Here is a 20,778-nt window from a genome sequence, read left to right as displayed (position 1 = left end):
CAAATCTATCGTCACCTCTATTCCTACCTTAGTCTTTTGAAACTTCTTACTTTCTGGGTGTAGTTTTTATAAGATGGAACTTACCTCTACTTTGACTGCTGTCTTTCCAGTAGTATCAATAGTATCACATTATCTTCATCTCACATTCTAATTTAGTATATTGTGTCTATATGTTTTTTCATGAGCATATAAATTAATAGCTATTCAATAGTTGGTTATTGTAATCATATTATGTATAGACACCAGGGTACTTTAAAGTGAAGGGTACCACACCAGGTTACACAGTGTAATCATTTTACCCATGTTATATTTTCTTTTAATTGTGAGAAACAAATATCAAATACACATAAAATAATAATTCAGGTGTATGATTAATCTGGTTCACCTCTTAAGGCCATTTCTTTCCTATTTCTAAAACTACTAATTTCCTCATAAATCCTAAGGCCTCACCTCTGAAGGTAATTATGTTCTATTAACTTCATGTTTCACCTGCAATTCAGTTCAGGTCAAGCCATTGAGATTTGCAGTGGTCCATAGCACCGATCTAGCAATCCCGTTTGTGTTATTTATTAGGAAAAACACCACTTCAAGTGAGGAAAGCAGAGCTATGATTTGTGTTTTATTGCACAAGTCAACGTCCTTCGCATATTGAAGGACAAAATGTGCAGCAAACAAGTCGTATTTAAGAGTCTTCGGCGACAGAGCTTCAAGGCTACCACAAACAGCATTTAAACATCATCTGACATCAAGAGGGCTAAAATGTATATCTTAATGATTCAATTATTAAGGTACTCCTCAGTGTATACCAAGAACTCGTCGTCTTTTGGTTCCTTATTAAAGAATCTCTTCACAGTGAAGATAGAGCTTGATCAACAATCCTATCGCTCCATTTTGGCACTACATACATACATTATTAAAGCCTAAACGCCTTACACAAAATAACATTATAAACACAAATGTACATTTTAAACATATCTCTATCCTATTTTCCACTTTCAATCAAGGAAGTGAGAGCGTTTTATATACAGCGTAACAATTATATACACAACAAACAAAATTAACCATAGATTGCTACACAAAAAACTAAACATTCATTCTCTTTGTAAGATTGTCATTACAGAGGTTAAAGGTCAAACTAAGAATTCCTGAGAATTCGTATTTACGTTCATGGAGTAATGAAAGTACACCATTTGGAACATCCATCAAATTTATGTTTCATTCATTGACTCAATAGCCATTATTCCTCCATTACATTTGTGTGTGCCTATGGACAAACACTCACAAAAAGAGACACATTTGAAACCTGATCTGGAAGTGGGAGAGTGAGAGGGGAGGGGGGAAAGTAAAGTATATCTGGATATGCTAAATTGAACAGCAGGGTTTTCGATACTGCAGTGCAACCAACCAGCTACTAGGAAGGCAACTTTTTCCAATATTTTTCCAACAAATATATAGAGAATAAGAACAGGAAGTACTCCCCGAAGACGTTGGAGGGGGTCCAAAGACATACAAAGCTCCACTCTACAAGCTTCAGCCTTCCGACAGCACTTCAAATGCCAGACTCCTGAGTGTTCTGGGGACTCTTGGAATTCTGAAGGGAATAGAAAGAGAGAGAGATTTTAAGGATATTGTTTCTATGCTGATTGTTTAGACTCCAAGTCACCAAGATGCTCAACCTGGCAATGCACGCCTTTAATAACTGTCTTGCCGGTATTCGCTCTTGTCGGAGGGGGGGAGGGCACAGTAAATCATCACATCTCCACTAATGAAGTGATTAAAGTGTCCATGTCAGCAGCGGGGAAATCTAGCTGTCGTTATTTAACAAAGGGAGGATGTAAATGTTGCTACATGGAACCTGTTGGCAGCCATTATCTGATTCATAGTTTAATTAGAGACAGCAGATTGTGTGGGATTTCCAGGATGACAGGTACAAAATATTGACACAACATATATGAATTACAGTTAGGTGTTTTACTCATATTAAACGATAATTAGATATGATCACAATTCTAGAAAGAAAGAAAATATGCAAATGTATGAACTATACTTTACGCCTCAATGGCTTGACGTTGCCAGGTTGTCACTGGTGCAATGGTGGTGCTCATTTATTAGCCAATTCTGCTTCATGACTGTTGCGGAGCTACTAGACATTGAATCTTATTACTGAAGATGCCTTCTCATTTCTCACCTGTGCTTTGCTTGACTGAGAGGAAGTGAACTCTGAGTACTTCTGTGATGCAAAGAATCTGGAGAATATCTTTCCATACTCCTCTCTTACCTGAAGGGGGTGTAAGAGGCATTAATAATTCAAACTGCTACTGTGAAGGGAATCCCATTTCTCTTTGTTTTTCCAAGCAATTACATAAGGAAACTAGAAAATGCATTTCCTGCAGAAAATGCGTCGAGTGCTGTAGTGCAAAGTGAGGTTGAAAATATTTTTTAATAAAGCCACATTAAGACATAAAGAAACGTTAAAAGGCGAAGGGATTTGATCAAAAGTTCAAAAGCCTAAATGGAGTAAACATTGTAAACATGCACACCATTTAAGAAAAAGTAAATGTTTGGAAACAAATAAAGTGACAGCTGAATGAAAAGCGCAAAGCATTGCTAAAAATGCAGAAATGTAAAATGAATTGAACTGAAGTTCATTGCCCTGCACTGCTGGTGCGTGTGCGTGAGCGAGCGAGTGAGTGAGCGCGCTTGCGTGCGCGCTTGCGTGCGTGCGTGCGTGCGCCCGAAACTAAAACTGTGATTCTGAATAAAGTTTAAATTATATCGACCGTTTGGATATTATTGAAGATACAAGTGTGTCGATTTGTTAAATGGTTTGAACGAAGATAAACGGTTGAAAATTAATTTAGTTACGTCTTAAACAGCTCTGCCGTCCTCCCATTGACTCCTATGTTAAAGAAATTATAATATTTTAAAAGTATAATATCTTAAAAAGTATAAAATATTTAAAAAATCTTAAAAATTTGAATGGAGTCTTTAGGTGAAAAATTTAGAAAGGAGATAGGTACCAAACTTTGTAGAGAATAATAAAGCAGTCCCTGCTTTATAATGCAGCGTTTTTTTGTGATTGCTGCGGCCAAAAATGCTTGATTATGCGGCACGTTTTCTTAAAAAATGTGATGAAATATGTGGCATATTTATGCAATTTTATGCGATAAATTTAAGGGAACTTGCAAAAATTGCGGGAACTTGCGAAAAAATGCGGAACTTGCGAAAAATGCAGCTTTTCGATGACTTTCACGTTGCCTAATTACGTCACTTCATAACGTTCCCATTGCAACAAGGGGAAAAGGCTGCTCTTGTGTGAAGTAAACGCAACATTTTTCAACTTTCTGCTAAGATATATGTGACTTTTTTGACGAAAATGCGGGGATTATGAAATCATGCAAGCCCCGCATATTTTGCGCGGAAATCTGCAATTTATACGGTGAAAGTGCGGCATATTTGAAAAAATGCGGCCCACGCAGACTTTGGGCCGCATTTCAGACTTTGGCTGATTATGCGTTGAATTATGCAATCGCATAATCGCGTTTTTCTGTAGGGACTGATAAAGAAAGAAAGAAAGAAAGAATAAAACGTATGAAGAACAATAGTTGAGTGCTGCATGCAGCACTCACCTAATTATACCACCTCCTTGCATTTGAATATTTACTAAATAATTGAGATAGACACAGATTCATACACATTGTTTTGGAACGAGATCATTTTGATATATTCTCAAATAATTGAATACAAATCATGTACAAACCGGTTTGTAGAGCAGGCAGTGCATTACAAAGAGCAGAACGCCTTGCAGACTGTTGAGGATGGTGAACACGTAAGACATGGCTGACGGGCCGTTCCCAAACTGGAAACAGCCAAAGATCCACGTGATGCCAAGTACACACAGCTGGGCCACAGCGGTGATAGTGAAAGCTCTGCAGGAAGAAATGATAAGCCGGTAATCTTTATCAGATCCATGGAAGTAATGAGCTGTAAAGGACACGAGCTCCGAGCGCATAAACTCACTTGATCTTGTGTAAGTTGTCTAAGTCAGGGTTTAAACTTGAGAACTTCTGTGCCAGCTTGCACACGGTGACGAAGAAGAAGAAAATGTTCACCTGGAAGTCAAAAGGGTTTGCAATTATATAATGTTCGTTAAATTCTAGTGGTAGAGAAAAATAATCAACGTTGTCAGGGGGTTTTCCTTACTGTGATGATGAAGCAGACAGGACCGAAGAAACTCCACCTGAACGGACCTTCCAAGTTCAACCAGCAACTTAAAAAACACAAATCAATTGATTTATTCAGCAAGCTGTGATCCCAGGAAACCATAAAAATGTCCGCCGTTTATCATATGTATACCACACGCGTGGCACGCATTAGTGAAATGTGCCTACTTTTTCTCTGTGCCGTATCCGCCGGAATTGACCAGTGCGGAGATGGCGACTATCACCGCCGGTACTCCGTAGCCCACAGCCATCATGCGGACCGTCTGGAAGCTGGTGTTGAAGACCAGGACCACCATCCTGAAGAGCTGAATGCCTTCCAGACACATCCAGCAGAAGGCCGCCAGGTAGAAGTAATGCAGCAGCCCTGCCACAACAGCACAGCCGGTCTGACATGACCGAGAGGGAGAGGAGACTCAGAGACACGCACCGTATACAGGGAGCCGAGAACTCAGTGGAATCTAATTATTCGCCCAGTACCCACCAGTCATTCAGTACCCATAAGATAATAATAATAATAATAATAATAATAATACATTTAATTTAGAGGCGCCTTTCAAGACACCCAAGGTCACCTTACAGAGCATATAGTCATCATTCAAAACTATGTAAAACAGACTAGGAATAAAAGGAAAACAGAGGTTAAACATGAATAATAATAATAATTAATAACACTCAAAGACGCCTAAAGTGAAGGGGGGACCTCACTAACCACCACCAATATGTAATATATCCAGTCCCCAACAGTAATGTAGTACTCAGTTACCCAGTTCCCACCAGTCATTCAGTACTCATCAGTAACCCAGTCCCCACTAGTCATTCAGTACCCATTCGTTACCAAGTCCCAACCCATAATGTATTACTCAGTTACCCAGTCCCCACTAGTCACAGTCTCCCTGTCCCCAAGTCCTTCAGCCATTGCCACCAATGTCTACTGCTATATAGAAACGTTTGCATCATACATTCTAGACTGTGGACCACCCACTGTTACCTGGTTCTCTGTGCGAGTGATGCCGCAAAGAAAGACCAGGTTAGCGACAAAGAGACTGAGGCACAGGTGGAGGTGAATGCTGTTCCTGGGGCTCTGGATGGAGCGGATCAGGGCGAAAGTCAGGATGCAGACGAAGAGGCAAACCAGTGATAGCGTCAGACCCACCCAGGTGAACACCTTCATCTCATACGGGTCCTGTTTGGGAAGGGGGAGACCAAGAGATTGAACAGAACACGGTCAGAATGACAGACAAATGGACAGATATAAACCGTTATGTCGACATAGCGACAGCAAGATGGGCATCCTGACAAAAAGCTGAAGATACAAAGAGAGAGTGACAAATAAACCATTAAAGAGTAAGGAATATAGATAGAAAGTTGACACACATACGGACGGCCGGACAAAGCAAATAAAAAATATGGTATTAAAATACCAACGACCGGTTAGACACGAGTATAGAGATAGACGGTCAGACAGACGGACTGACATCACCTACCTATCAATACCACCAAAAGACTCTCACCTCTATGTCGTGAAGGGCCATGAGGACAGCGAAACTGCTGAGGTGCTTGCAGGAGCACAGCGTGTAGTTAGCACCTGAGTGGAGGGTGTCGCAGCCATCAGTCGACCAGGACCCACCGTCGGCCTCCGAGTCCCAGTAAACACAGATCGAGTCGTTGGCCTTGTCTGTCTGCAAAATGAGACCGCCACGTTTCACATGTTAGAGATGACCAGTGTACTAAATGGGTTTACACAGTCTTAACGGGATCCAGGAACACATTTTGACATAAAATTGTTGGCAACAAACTATTGGTGCATAAAAAATATTGCAGCAATACATTTGAACGTTTCATTTCATTGTCATATACTTTGTATGCACCAATTTGCAGCCAACCTTTAAGCACATAAGAGACACTTTTTAACTAGGTATGTACAACAATCTTGCACGTATACACATTGGAACAATATTTATATTCCCTTTCTTACTCTTTGCAGGTGGTTGAAGGTTAATGTCACCGGCACTTGGAGGGCGGCAGTGTCTGGGTTACTAACTTTAACAGTAACCACTTTAGAATTCATCTGACGGCTGATTTCTTTTGTTTCATTGATCCCACTAAAGGACCGATTGGTGGAGTTCTCCAAGGTTGAGTAGCTCAGCAAGGACAGGGCTGTAAAGCCTGCAACCACACACACACACACACACACACAAATGCGCACACACACACACACACACACACACACACACACACACACACACACACACACACACACACACACACACACACACACACACACACACACACACACACACATTCTCAATTAAGTGATGCACCTTCAAATTTATTTGAAAATGACACTGTAGATTGCATTGCCTGTGTGTTCCGGTAGCGGTCATGGAACATGGAATGGGTGGTTTGGATGATGACCTGGGTAAGTGGAGTTTTTTCCAGCAGCTGTTTCCCATTGCATCTGCAGCTTGGCATGTTTAGTTGACAATGTCACAGGGCCCTGGGGGAAACCAGGACCTTTAAACAGAACCATCTCCAGCTCTGGACCATCATCAATTACATTTTGGGGAAACAGAGAACAACATACCGTTTAGATGGAAATACAAAATAATAATACAGAATTCTGCTGCTTTCTGGTTTTATACTGTGTATGGGGCTTGCTACAGAGGGCAGACAAGTTGTTTGGACATAACATCTGCATGGTCAATGGCATTATTTCCCTCTGCACATTAAACAGTCCATGATAATGCTTTCAATGCCTAATGCCTCTCATCCTGCCAATAGTCCCTCGTAAATAACTGTTAGACTTTTGCACTTTCATTTTATTAAACACTGCACTATCTCCATTCCTATTAATCTATTGCTCATAATGGTACTGTTTGTCCTTGTATTGGGTTTTTGTCTTTCTGTTTTATCGTGTGTTGCCTGCACGGAGAAGACCAACTCAAATTCCTAGTAGTATCTGTATACATGGCGAAATAAAGTTGAATGGAATTTAATTGAATCAGATGAAGTTAAGGTCACGTTTAGAACTCTTTTTTATTACGACTAAACCTTAGCTTTGGCACTTCATAATAAACATAGAACATGCCGGGAACACATTTATAGGGAGCTGTGGGCGATGGGCAGTGTGGCACATTACCTGCGTGAGCTTTGGAGACCTGCGTTCTGTTCTTGCTCATGAAGGGAGCGATCAGACCCAGGCTGCTCTCCACTAGACTCAGGATGAAGGATACCTGCTTGTTATCCAAGACGGTTCCGCCCGACAGGAGCCTGTCTATCATAGACAACAGCCTCTGGAGGTGGTAAGGGGGGGGGAGCAATATGAAAACATGTTGGAGGAAAGGCGGGAAGAGCCAGAGACTGTCTTCAGTCTAGACACACGGCCATGTTGTGTGACGTCTGCCCACATGGCAGTGGTGGACAGCTGCCAGGGACCACCGGGTGCTGTGGTGGTTTTGAGGCTTTTCAAAGATAATATTTGAGCTCTGATTATTAGGGCAGAAAAGCAAAATGACTGGGCTACCTCAAGAAATTCCTCTCCGTCCAAGCTGGTGGGAGTTTCGCTCTCGCTTAGGTTCAGACAGCTGCCCTTCAACATCTTTAGGACACTAGTTACATCTGGATCACTCTGCATAGGAAGGAAAGATAGATCACTGAAGTTATCGGGCGTCATCAGACTCAGAAGGGATTTGCTGAAGAAGTTGGAGAAGAGCATATGGTATATGGTGCATACCTCTTGTTGATTCAACGCATTCGTGAACACCTCACAGTTTAATTCTATGGGGAGTACAGTGAATCAGTGGTAAGGTTTATTCAAAAACCGTACTCAATCAAGAATGTACGTTATAGTATAATTGTAATGCGACTAACCAACACAACGGGACCTCTTGTTGCCGTAGTTGCTGGATCCGGCGTGGCATGCACACACATGTCCATCTTTTCCCTGGTGGCAGGTTCCATTTCCACAGATTGTCGTATCAATCTCACATACGTCTAAAATGGGAATGGAATCAATGGGAGGAAAGGGGGGAACCAAAAAAAAGCTTTAGTGTGTTTCCTGGCAGATTTATGAATGGTTTGCCTGGGACAAGCCAAAGAAAGTAATGTAAATGTTTGTTCTTTGTTGTTATTTATTGCTGGTATGTTTGCCTATTTTGCCATTTAGAAAAAATTAATTGTCAAGATTAATGTTAATGACAATCGGTAGTCACCTCGCTTTGGATGAATACCATAAAAAAGTATTGACACTCAAGATTTGATTTCATGTTGCGATGTATTCATATAATTATGCCTTCACCTTCACATATCTCTGCAGCCAGTGTTGGGAAAGTTCACTTTCTACGTGAACTAGTTCAAAGTTCAGTTCACAAATTTGAAAATGAACTACTTCAGTTAAACGTTCATAATTCAACATTTTGAACTAAGTCCACAGTTCTAAAAAAATTAACAGGTCATAGGCCTAGTTCTTTTTTTCAATGTGTTGCTGTGAGCTATTCGTTTTTTCGGTATTTTGAACATTGAGCCCCCATTGTGGTTTGTCTAGGATGAAATAGAGTGGCTGAATCAAGTATCGTAGCGAAATACAGCTTATATCGTGTTTTATTGCACATTTAGCGCATTTTGTAAATCCCATTGATATCTGTTGGAAGACTCATTGCTTGTTGGCCGGAAACGGAAAGGGGGGGGGGGGTGTTCACGTTTGGTTGTAATCTTTTCGCTCTGATCTAGCCCAACAGATGAGAGGGAGAACCGTGCGAACCGAGTGAAAATACTACAACAAAATGTATGTTCAGACATGTTAGCAACCTTCTAAATAATAATGATAATAACAATAATACAAATAAAAGATAATATAAAAAAAAATATATATATATCATGAGATAAGACATGAAACAGGCAGAAGTGTAATTTATAGCACTCAGAATCTGGTTGAGCTGCTCCCCCCGCGACCCGACCCCGGATAAGCGGACGAAAATGAGATGAGATGAGATATATATCTATTTTTTCATTACCTATAGGCCTACATATTTCCCCCATTAGAGGATTTATGCGTTGCATCTTCTTTCCTGAACTTTTGAAGCCATCCTCACACATGCAGTGGAAGCTGCCGTTTGTGTTCTTACACACTGCGTTTTCCCCGCACACAGGGTCAGAAGGGTACTCTGGGACTTCCTTGCATTCATCTAAATCTTTCAGGCCAAAGGAGCGGTGGGGTGGGGGGGAAAAGGCGTCGGTGAATGTGTTAAATATTCATCTATGTCAATGCAAAAAATGACCAGGTTATTATAGAATTTTTATATTCTTTAATGATCAGCCAAAGACTAATTTATAAAGTTGCATAAATTATTGCCTATGATAATGACAGCAGGTTTCATCTCATACCCTTGCAAACATCATCGGCGTTTGCACTAAATCCTTCAGGGCATTCAGACGTGGAAGAGACCACCAGGGAGAGGAGAACAGCTGTAAAACAAGAAGACACCTTTCAGTGATCTTTTAACAATCCACATATTTTCAGTATACCAGTAAGTGTGTGTTACATTCAGTAGGCGTACAGTATATCATCATCATTTGTAATATGATGTCTCTTATGAATTAATTTGTGTGCATTGCATTTGAATTATTTATACTATAGGCCTATTGTCTATTATAAGTGTTTATATTTAATCCCAAATAAGGCATTGGAAAAATAAGTATGTTGGTGTTTAAACAATTATATTTGTAAGTGTTTCATGGAGGATTTCCCCACAGCCCATAATCAGGTGTTAGGTCGGCTAAGATTCACACTTCTAACCGACTCTTTCTGACAGTATTAGTATCACTGTTGTGATGTTGTTGTGAGTGCATGACAACCAACACTCAATGCTTCCTTGTCTGAAAGAGGGTGTGTGTGTGTGTGTGTGTGTGTGTGTGTGTGTGTGTGTGTGCGCTTTAGGTCTTCTGTGTGTCCCTAATATCAGTCATAGTGGTTCCTATCGTTGCATGAGCTCATGGTTTAAAAATATATCTTGGAAGAGAGAAGAACAGAAGCCCCTTGTGAACCCAAGCCCAGACAGACTGGTCCTCAAAAAAAACACCATACAGCTGCTGAGCACATGTGCACTGCCAGTTTGTTTTCAATCAATAATTATTTTAGCTTTCCTTTGGTTGTTTCAATATTATTTAGTATGTGTTGATCTCTTGCCTAAATCAATTCTGCTCTTATTTTTCTGAATTAACACGTTTTTATGTTTTGTTTTTAATCATGCTTTTTTGGAATGAAAACCGTTCTCCGAATTTTGGGAAAATAAACTTGCTAAATCAGAAAAACAGAGCAGAATCTCTTTACTTTAGTGAATGCATTAACTTCCATAAAATGGTATTTATGAAAACCTGTGTACAGATGAATTTGTAGTCATCGACGGCTTTTTGATCCGTTGGTCCAATGTAATGGGAATGACCATTATCATGTATTACAATTGACATTGCCGCGTTAGCTTATTTTTTTTAAAACACCTGGGTTTCAACCACATATTAAAAACATAGTATTTCTGCTTTCCGGAATTCAGACACGAACACAAAACCCCCCAGCCACAGTTTACAATCTCTTTTATTTGAACACATGGCAGTCCTTCCATAGAAGGACTGAAAAAAAAAAAAAGTGACATGCTGTGTGTGTGGAAACAGATGTATGACTCACCCAGAAGCAGGAGCTCCCTCGTTGTCATGGCGCAAGCCTTTACTCTGCTGAAATGATCCCAATTTAAATGCTTATTCTCATATATGGAGAATTGCTTTCTTCTTTGAAATGGAAAATGAAAAAGAAAAAATGATGGCTCTTAATAAAAAACAATAGACCTCGGGTGAAATAAGCAGTGGAACTGCTTAGGTTAGAGAAGCAAATAAGTGTAAAAACCCGCAACAAACTCTTAAGTGAATCATGCTGTGAGTTTCCTTCCTAACGCTCTCTCTCTCTCTCTCTCTCTCTCTCTCTCTCTCTCTCTCTCTCTTTCTCCCTCCTTGCTTGAGCTGTATAGTTTCCCCTCCACGGCGCCAAGAGAACTGACACAGTTCGTCAGATTGTAAACCAACGTTGGTCTCTCCTCCCCTCCAATCGAAGAGGAGGGGGAGGAGGGATTTTTTCTTCTCTTAAAAAGTGGGCAGAGCGGCCGGGTCTGGCTGAGAGAAGAGGAGGAGGGGAAGAGAGGGTCGAAAGAGGTGTGTCAGATAGCCTCGACTCTGGCCCAGTGACGACTATGGTCTCACTGCTGATGTCAGAAGCCAATATTGCTTTTATTCTTTTCCTTTTTTTTCTTCAGTGTCCTGTCCTCTGTCCACAATTAATGTTCAGTGGTGCTGACAGGCTTAGCACTGATCCACACAGGGGTCAGAGAGGGTTTGACCAGTCTGGGCGACGGGCCGACGGCTCATTGTTTTAGACGTGAACAGACGACTCAGTGACGCACTCCAATTGGCAGCCTTGATGTGCTTTATAACGGTGGTGGTGATGGGTATACGACAGACTCCCAGCATGCATTTGACTCCATCCGCCCCGACACACAATACACAATTGACAATCGAGGCGAGGAATCATTTTCGGAAGCTTATAGGTTCATGATATCGTTTTTATTCGATCATGACCCCTTTTCTCTATTTTTATTTTATATGGATATTCTATATAAATCATGAAGAAAGTCGTAAAGTGTTCAACTCGTGTTTGCTTTACATTGCACTGTTATTTTGAGAGAAAAAGAGTTGGTCAACTTCCACTTTGGAAGAGGTCTGTGTGTACTGTTTGATCAACAGATCAACTAGTTTAAATACATCCGAGATATAAAACTACCAAAGAGAACAACGAAATAAACAGCAATGAAAACTAATCCATGTGTATGCGTACGTGTATGTCCTAGTGCATATATAAGCATACGTCTTTGCTCTACAATCATATATTTCAATTGTTTGTCCAATGAATACATTGTCTTGTCCTCACACACAAGTGTGAGGAAGTGAAACGTAGGACAGAGCAAAACTCAGTGTTGCAGATCAAGAAATAAACCATAACCCTTGTATATAGCCCAAACCTTCCTGGAATGTACAAGTTAGTTCCTGCCACTAGTTTGCCACTACTTCCTCATTCAGCGTCAATGTAACGGGGGGGGGGGTTAGGCAGAACCCAAGTGCACAGACTGACAATGGTGACAGGGCAGTTTATTGATTGCACCGATGATCAGGATCGGGCAGGCAGAGTAAACGGGGACAGGCAAGAGTTCGGGGACCATCAGGTAGACTGGGGGGTACCGTAACCGGCAGGTAGTCGGACCGGTGGGGGACTCGATCACTGGCGGGCGATCAGGCGGGCAAGGGCTCGTCGGCGGGCAGGTGGTCGGGCAGGCGAGGGGTCGACATCAGGAGGGCAGACAGGCAGGCGAGGAGCCGGAAACAGGGGAGCAGACAGACAGGCCGGCGGGGACTCAACAACCGGCGGGTGGTCAGACAGGCGAGGGTTCGGTAACACAGGCAGGATCAGCGTTGGAGAAACAGTTCTGGAGTTGCGGGGAAAGCTCTGTGAGTAACGAGAGACGATCTGGCAGAGACTGAGTAGAGAGAGAGGATTGATATAGAGGGAGCACAGGTGAAGGTGGTTGAGCAGATGAGGTGAGATCAGCGTGGCAGGCAGGTGACCGGGAAAATCAGGCGCGGACCGAGACACCCATGAAGAAATGTATGCCTATCTGTGGCCCCGTTTACACAAAGGGAAAACGCAGATATTTCCACGCGGTTTGGCCTCTCATTTACACGAAAAGTCTTTATCACAGAAAACGATCATTTCTAAAAACTCCGGCCAAAGTGGAGATTTCTGAAAACGCCGGTTGTGTGTTGTCGTGTCAACGGGGAGAAATAGGGTTTTAGGTTCTGAAGCGTCACATTATGCGTCAGGAAATGCTTAACGTCATTAATTGCGCCCTATGTTTACAGTTTGTTTGTTACAGGAAGACGCTTGTGTTAGTAGTAGCATTGCCGCCCATAGGTTTGGAATAGTTATAATGGCGCTTGACGGCGTATTCATGCGTTTTGCTGTAAACGACGACTTTTTTGAAAACAATGTTGTGTGTGCAATGTTATTTTTGAAAACGGAGGGGGGAAAATATTTGTTTCTATAAATACCCTGCTACGTATAAACGTGGCCTTTAACATCTGGTCCATTGCTACTCGACCATGGTGGCTTCCACACCCCACAGGGGGGACTTTTACTGGGCTCTTCCATCACAAGGACGCAGGGTGGTGGTGTTGAAAGCCAGTTCATTGTACTGTATGCAGATGAGGATCCATGTTGTGAGTGTGTGTGGCGATGGCTGGCCTGAACCGTGCACCTTGATTACTCAACATGCAACAGGTGTGCAGCCTCACCCAGCAACCAGCCTTCATTAGCATAGGCACACACTCCACACTATCATTCCCTTTAAATCAAACTCTCTTACTGCTCTTCTGTTCCCCAAACACATGCCATGTGCATAACTGCTGATGAATGAAAAAACTCCAGCCGGGGTCACAAGGGTTAGTCTTTTTTTTTTTTTTTTAAGCTGAACAATTCCCACTGGTATTGGCAAGGTCACCATATGGCCCCTCTGTGGAATGTGGCCTCCATTGGTCTCCGGTCTGGTACATGCTATTTATTCGTGAGGTCAGGTTAAGGCCAAAAGTGTTTTTATACAATGATCTGGAAGGGAGTGCTGAGTGACGGCCCAGGGATGTGGTGACAGACGTCGGACACTGTGGCTAATAGCTGAGGAATAGTTCTTGGTAAATGGTTTATGTCGACAAATTCAAGTGTGTTCATATGCGGTAGGAAAATTGGTCAGCGGTTTTTAAAAAAATCCCTGATGAAGTAGCGTTCATACTATACTGTATAATTATAGGGATTTTTCTATTTTAAACCGAAACAGAAGTTGGAGCTGATGTTTGATCTGAATTAAAAACAACGTGAATTTAGCTATTTTAGCTCTTTGAACATACTTGATAAACTTGTCATTTAAGATTATGAACATGGAATTAAAACATCTCTGCAACAATGATGGTTAAATATATCAGTTTGATGTTGTCCTTTTAGGTTCTGAAAATCTGTACATCTGAAGCTCTTTTAGGATGTTTTTAATGAACACTACAGTCAACAGAATTCCTGAAGGTCTTCAAAACTACAATTATTAGGCCTCTTCTGAAAACAAATAAACCTGATCAACACCCTCATCTAACAATATTTTTTACATTTTTCAGTCTCAATTTCTACCTCACCACGGTACAGAGATGGCTGTTGTGAAGGCCTTACATTTCATACAGCACCAAATTGGTTCAAGTTGTATCTAAAAGACAGATACTATTTGGTGCATATTAGACCTGCATATCTGAGCAAACCAAAAACATCTGAGCAAACCAAAACTTACAAGGATCGATTCTTGTGCTTGTTTTGTTCCTTTTTTATGTTCCAATTATTCCAAATTCTGAAAAACAACAAAAGACTATCTCCTACCAGTGTTATTCAGATGACTTTGATTTAGGGAAGGAATAAAACATACTTGGGGTCTCCCCTTTTTGGAAAATAAAGTAAAACGGGGGTGAGGACGCAGCCAAGGCAAAGCCAAGGTTATGTTTGTCTATAATGTTTTTATTTTTTTTACCTAATCAGTTGAAATTTAAATATTGTTCCGCAATGCATTGAGCCCATTGTTCTTTCCGTTGTCAAGGGAACATCTGGTCAGTAATTGTATTTTACAGTTGTTTTTAATATTGGATTTGTAGCACATTGATTTGATACTGATAAAAGGCAGTTGTGTCCTGTAACTGAAGTTACACGACAACATTGTTGTATAGTTATTCCGGATTTGTCCATAATTTTCCAAGGGACTGCATTATTTTCAATAAAGGGACAACTCCGGCTTTTTACAGTTCTGAATAAATACACTACAAATCCAACAATGACAATACCTGTCAAATGGACATATCGGCCAGCTTTTTCCTTAACAATGCAAAAAAAATATGTTCAAGGCACCAGGGAAGAATATTTTAATTTCAGCTGATTAAGTCATCAAATAAACAGCCTATTAAAGTGATCAAAATCGAATCATTGTTGGCAATTGAGGTATAAGGGGAATAAACAGCTCTGGGGTGTCACCCTTGGAATGTTATTGACCATTCAGGATTAATTATTTGATAATGCTGTGGTATAAATGCATGTATCCACAGGTGACTATGGCCCTTCAATAGTTAAACTTTAAGAGTGCTCTGAATCAAACATGTTGAAGCAGCTCTTAGTGTTTATGCGCCACGGACCTGAAAGAATGTTCCAGAACATCTCATGTCCACCGCAACGCTTTCTTCTTTAATTCAGGGCTTGAAAGCGCTTTTTATTTAAATGGCTGCACTATTATATAATGTATCAAGGCTTATATATTATTATTTTATGTTTATGGTAACGGAATCAGGTAAAAGACACCTAGTTCATATGTTCAAGGCCCGACAGAGAGACAGCAAGTGTGTGAGCCTGACCTGGACAGCTAGTTTCTGTATCTCTATGTTCTTAAAAGCAAGATGTGTGTGATTGCGTTCTTCTGATTATCGCTTTAACAGATTTCTTCCTATGAATGGCCGTGTTTGATCTATATTTAGTAATTTCTCTTTGCCTTCTGCGAGTTTGTGCGAGTTTCCACACAACAAACCGGATCTTGGCAGGAATCAAGGTTTTCACTGTTGTGATGAGACTCACTTCCTGTTCGCATCGAATCTGTGCGTGGTTGGTTTTGGATGTTATCTATCATAAGGTTGGTTGGGTAAGGTAAGAATCCCTCAAACTATGGAAAGTTAAGTCCCTCACACTAAGAACTGTACCCTCCTCAGTGGTCCTTTTCGGGATTCAAATTTCTTTCTTGCAGTGCAGTATGTTCCATATTTTCTTATTGCGATCAGGAACCCACATCATTTCCTGAGATAGACAACTATGGATTTATGAGAAAAGATAATTGTACATTCAGGTTTTGCGCATTACTGACAAATGATCAAATGGGTAAACTGCGTCAAGTGAAACAACTTCACTTGATAAACTAATTGAATGTTTTTTAAGGCAATGGCCACAGAATAAGCCCACAGCATCTACAGGAAACCGAGAGAGCGTGCTTGCAGCACATACAGAGAGATTTAATCAACCCCAAGAACCAAGCTTTACTTTTAAAGACAGCCCGATTTAAACCAAACCCACATTCAAAACCACTTCCCCTTCTGTTAGCAACACCGTTGCTATTGGTCGACCAAACAGTCCAAAAATATTCTCATGAAAATGATCATCATTGTTTGTAACATCTACATTTACTGGAATTTAGCAGCGATAAAAGATAAGTACATGCGTCAAAGAAAGATATACAACAATATATCGCTGTCGGTACATTAAGGATGTTCATAGAACAAGTGCCAACCATTTACAATTGTAAGTTTAACCCGTTCCCTATATACAACAAAGCTAGGATAAGATGATACACAATGCTAAGTACTATTCATAAGTTCCGGGACCTGCAAACAAACAATAAGTGTGTACATTAAGTATCAGGTCATACAAACATACAATAAGTATGTACATTAAGTGCCAGGTCATACAAACATACAATAAGAGCGGAAGAGGGGCGTTTTAGGAGAGTAAGGGAGAGGCTTTGCAGAGTCCAGGTGAACTCTGAACAAGTGAGTCGAGTCTCTTGCGGAAGCTGATGAGCAACTCTGTGGTCCTGACATCGTTCTGGATTTGTTCTTCGTCTTCCAAGGGAGTGCATTATTTTCAATAATGGGACACCTCCGCCTTTTAACAATAAATACATACACTACAAATACACTACAAATCCAACAATGACAATAACTGTCAAATAGACATATCGACCAGCTGTTTCCTTGACAATGCAAAAAATATATACTCAAAGCACCAGGGAAGATTATTTTAATTTCACCTGATTAAGTCATTGAAAAAACAGTCTATATGGATAGAAGTGATGAAAAAAAATTGAATCATTGTTGGCAATTGAGGTTTAAGGGGAATAAACAGATCTGGGGTGTTCCGTTATTGGGAAACAACTAGCTACTTTAGTGGTGGTAGGCAACCTCAGCTTTGCCTCGGCCGCATCCCGAACCCGTTACACACTGTTTGCCAATAGTAACACTAGATCCCTGAGTGGTTTATTACTTCCATAATGCACACCCTTGGAACGTTATATTGACCAATCAGGATTAAGTATTTGATTATGTTGTGGTATAAATGCATTTATCCAAAGGTGACTATGGCCCTTTAAGAGTTAAACTTTAAGACTAAGAAAGCGGATCCATTACCACTCTAGTGATAAGATCAACGGCTTCCTGTTATCAATTATAGCTTATAAAAACACTAAATAGTTTAGGGTACTTTTCAGGTTTTGCACATTACTGAGAAATTATCAAATGGGTAAACTGCATCAAGTGAAACAACTTCACTTGATAAACTAATTGAATGTTTTTTAAGGCAATGGCCACAGAATAAGCCCACAGCATCTACAGGAAACCGAGAGAGCGTGCTTGCAGCACATACAGAGAGATTTAATCAACCCCAAGAACCAAGCTTTACTTTTAAAGACAGCCCGATTTAAACCAAACCCACATTCAAAACCACTTCCCCTTCTGTTAGCAACACCGTTGCTATTGGTCAACCAAACAGTCAAAAATATTGTTTGACACTCTTTGAGTGATCTCATGAAAACGATCATCATTGATTATTGCGACACCTGACATCTACATTTACTGGCATTTAGCAGCAATAAACAATAAGTACATTTGTCGAAGAAGAAGAAACAGAAACAACAATATATCACTGTTGGTACAATAAGGATGTTCATAGAACAAGTGACAAGCGCTTACAATTGTAAGGTTAACCCATTCCCTATATACAACAAAGGATAGCTAGGATAAGATGATACACAATGCTTAGCACTATTTATAAGCGCCGGGACCTGCAAACATACAATTAGTGTGTACATTAAGTGCCAGGGCATACAAACATACAATGAGGGCTGAAGAGGGGCTTTTTAAGAGAGTAAGGGAGAAAGGGGCTGAGGATGGAGGCTAGGCAGAGTCGAGGTGAACTTTGAACAAGTGAGTCTTGAGTCTCTTGCGGAAGCTGATGAGTGACTCTGTGGTCCTGACATCGGCAGGACCACAGAGTCACTGCCATTGCGGTGCCAAAACAGAGAAGAGTTGCGACTTTGTTGTGCGACTTCTGCTTTCTCTTAGAGTTGGCGGAGCCAGGCAAAAGTACATGAGCTGGTGTGTTAACTAACGCGGTCTGACTAACGCAACCCCCCCATGACAACATTATAGCTTAGTTCACGGAAAAGCTGTGAAGGGGCTGTTTCAGAACAAGCAATAGGTTAAATCTTGTTAAATCGAGTGATTCAAACCTCAGACCGTGGATGATTAGTGGATAAGCCTAGGTACGTAGTCATGCTGCAGGCCCACCTGCCTTTAGAAACCACACACCCCTTCAGTCAGCAACACAGTATAGACCCCACGGAAGTCCCCTTTGCCAGCAAGCTTGCTGACGCTCTCCATTGGTACCCAGTTTCTGCCCCGGGCCCGACGGAAAAGGGAGAAATGCACACTTAAAATCATACAATGAATAGTGTGGGGAAAAAAAGTCACATTTTCTAATTGTTAGTTATGCTTTGTTGCCTCACGGGTATTTCTTTTGCGCCTTTGAAAATTATATTTATTGTGTTTTTATTGTATTCTTTAAAACCTTGCTACTGCCAGTATCTTCTACCAAAGCCCTGCTGTCCTCTTTTCAGTGAAAGGAAAGACATTGTCTCACTCAGAGGGCACTGCTAAGCCCAACAGTGGAAATACAGTGGGGGCTCATTGGATCCCTGTTCCACTTTTCCGCCAAGCCTGTTTAATAGGAGCCATGGTGGGAAGCGAAATCTAGTAAAATATCAACCTGGGATTTATTCTAAACGCATTGTCCATGTGTGTACCGGGAAGCGTCTTCATATAAGAAGTGATTCGCTGTGCAGTGGCTCACTACAGAAAGGACTGAACTCTTTCTGACTCTGCTTCACTCTTTGTATTATGTTCACAATACGTGGAAAAACGATAAGTGAGAAGAAAAAAAAAAACTTCAAGCCCATAGAGGAAGTTTGCTCACAGAGTGCAATGACATGCTGTGACAAAAACAATCTTTCTTGCAGGATGATGATTGTTCTTACAAAGGAAGTGATGCAAGTGGAAATTTGCTATACTTCTGTTTTTTAGATCTTACTCCATTCCTTTATTCCTCTTTCTGTCGCTATCTCTACAAATGTATTTATCTCTCTCCCTCTCTCTGTGTATAACCCTATTTATCTACATCTCTCTTTCACTCTCTGACTCTCATATAGTTCTCATCGTGGATGTCACAATGTTTCGCCACAAGGTTAACTTCCACATAAACAACAATAAACTAATGTTTTTTCAATTAGAAAAAGAAAAAAGTGGTGTGAATATGTTGCTGTAGTAAAACTGCAGCATCTGGTGGTCAGAATGGGATATTCTTCAGTTGACAAAATGGCTATAATAATACAGGGAACACACAGGGGATTCATTTTGTTGGGATATATATACATTCTATCTATTACTCAATATTTATATCCATTTTAAAACATATTCTGTGCCGGTTGGGACACGAAAGTCAACAAATGGGTTCACATCAAAGTGAACCTCTACTTTAATGTTGCTCATCTAAACGTTTTCTTTTCTTCTTTTTTTAAGCAAAATATGTTTATTGCAGCATCTTTGTGAATAATTAAGGCACATATTACCCCTGGCGGAGTTTAAGGTGATTCCCTGGAGGATTATCATCATTAGGTAGAATAACGTTGAATAATAATCCACTTTCCGTTATTGAGTTGAAAATTAACATGGACTGGCTGCTCAGCAATTTGGGGCTATTTATTATATATTTATTTTTGCTAACTCTAAAAGATGCTGATATGTTGTTTTTGAGCATGATGATGTTGCTGGTGGTGATGCTGGTTTGATGCTGGTGTTGGTGGGAGAGCCCTGGGGGGGGGGGGGGGGGGGGTGCCCTGTCAAGCGATTAAACCATTTCATGCTCAAAATTAGAGTTGCAATAAGCTCCATATTTGCTAATAGCCAATTTACTTTTGCTGTGAATATTATAACACTGATACATAGGCCTACCGCCATTCCAAATGTTGAAAGCAATAACAGCTCTGTTCCCTGCAGAGGTTGCACATGCACTCCATGTTGAACATGAATTACAATTACAAAAGATGCTACTTATACGTTTAGGGACAGAAAAACGAAAATGGGCTTTATCCCCGCATTAGCCTATTCCCTGAAGGGAAAATGGAGCAGACCCACAGTGCGGGAGTTTTTATTTTTCAGGAAAAAAACTACAAAAGTTTAAGGGCACGTCCTTTTGCCGGCACACTGTTCTATTCCTGAACCAAAAGACAAAGAAAAGCCTTCTCAGCAGAGTTAGATAGCTATTTTTACCTATTACCCAGAACTCCCTACCTCC

The 20,778-nt window shown here is 40.8% G+C and overlaps 1 protein-coding gene across 1 annotated transcript; it reads right to left on the bottom strand.

Annotated features, from left to right (window-relative positions):
- Positions 1-591: 591 nt before the first annotated feature.
- Positions 592-10,930, bottom strand: LOC132474397 (adhesion G protein-coupled receptor E5-like). The gene is made up of 16 exons (XM_060075060.1): positions 10,903-10,930; positions 9,280-9,349; positions 8,094-8,266; positions 7,957-8,000; positions 7,747-7,851; positions 7,363-7,516; positions 6,639-6,761; positions 6,199-6,389; positions 5,735-5,902; positions 5,212-5,406; positions 4,392-4,609; positions 4,204-4,270; positions 4,021-4,112; positions 3,761-3,929; positions 2,189-2,278; positions 592-1,591 (listed from the first exon to the last, which is right to left on the bottom strand). The coding sequence occupies exons 1-16, from the start codon at positions 10,928-10,930 to the stop codon at positions 1,550-1,552; spliced, it is 1,929 nt and encodes a 642-aa protein (XP_059931043.1). The 3' UTR covers positions 592-1,549.
- Positions 10,931-20,778: the final 9,848 nt, after the last annotated feature.

This window comes from Gadus macrocephalus, chromosome 2, assembly GCF_031168955.1.
Source record: "Gadus macrocephalus chromosome 2, ASM3116895v1".
NCBI classification, from domain to species: Eukaryota; Metazoa; Chordata; class Actinopteri; order Gadiformes; family Gadidae; genus Gadus; species Gadus macrocephalus.
The sequence above is the reverse complement of the archived record's forward strand: the minus strand, read 5'-3'. Positions and strand labels throughout refer to the sequence as shown.

Coding starts and splice junctions, on each gene's coding strand:
- LOC132474397 (XM_060075060.1), bottom strand. CDS start 10,930: ATGACAACGAGGGAGCTCCTGCTTCTGG. Junction 9,350..10,902: donor GAGGGAGCTCCTGCTTCTGG/GTGAGTCATACA, acceptor GGGAAAACGCAG/TGTGTAAGAACACAAACGGC. Junction 6,762..7,362: donor GGTCTCCAAAGCTCACGCAG/GTAATGTGCCAC, acceptor ATGATGGTCCAG/AGCTGGAGATGGTTCTGTTT.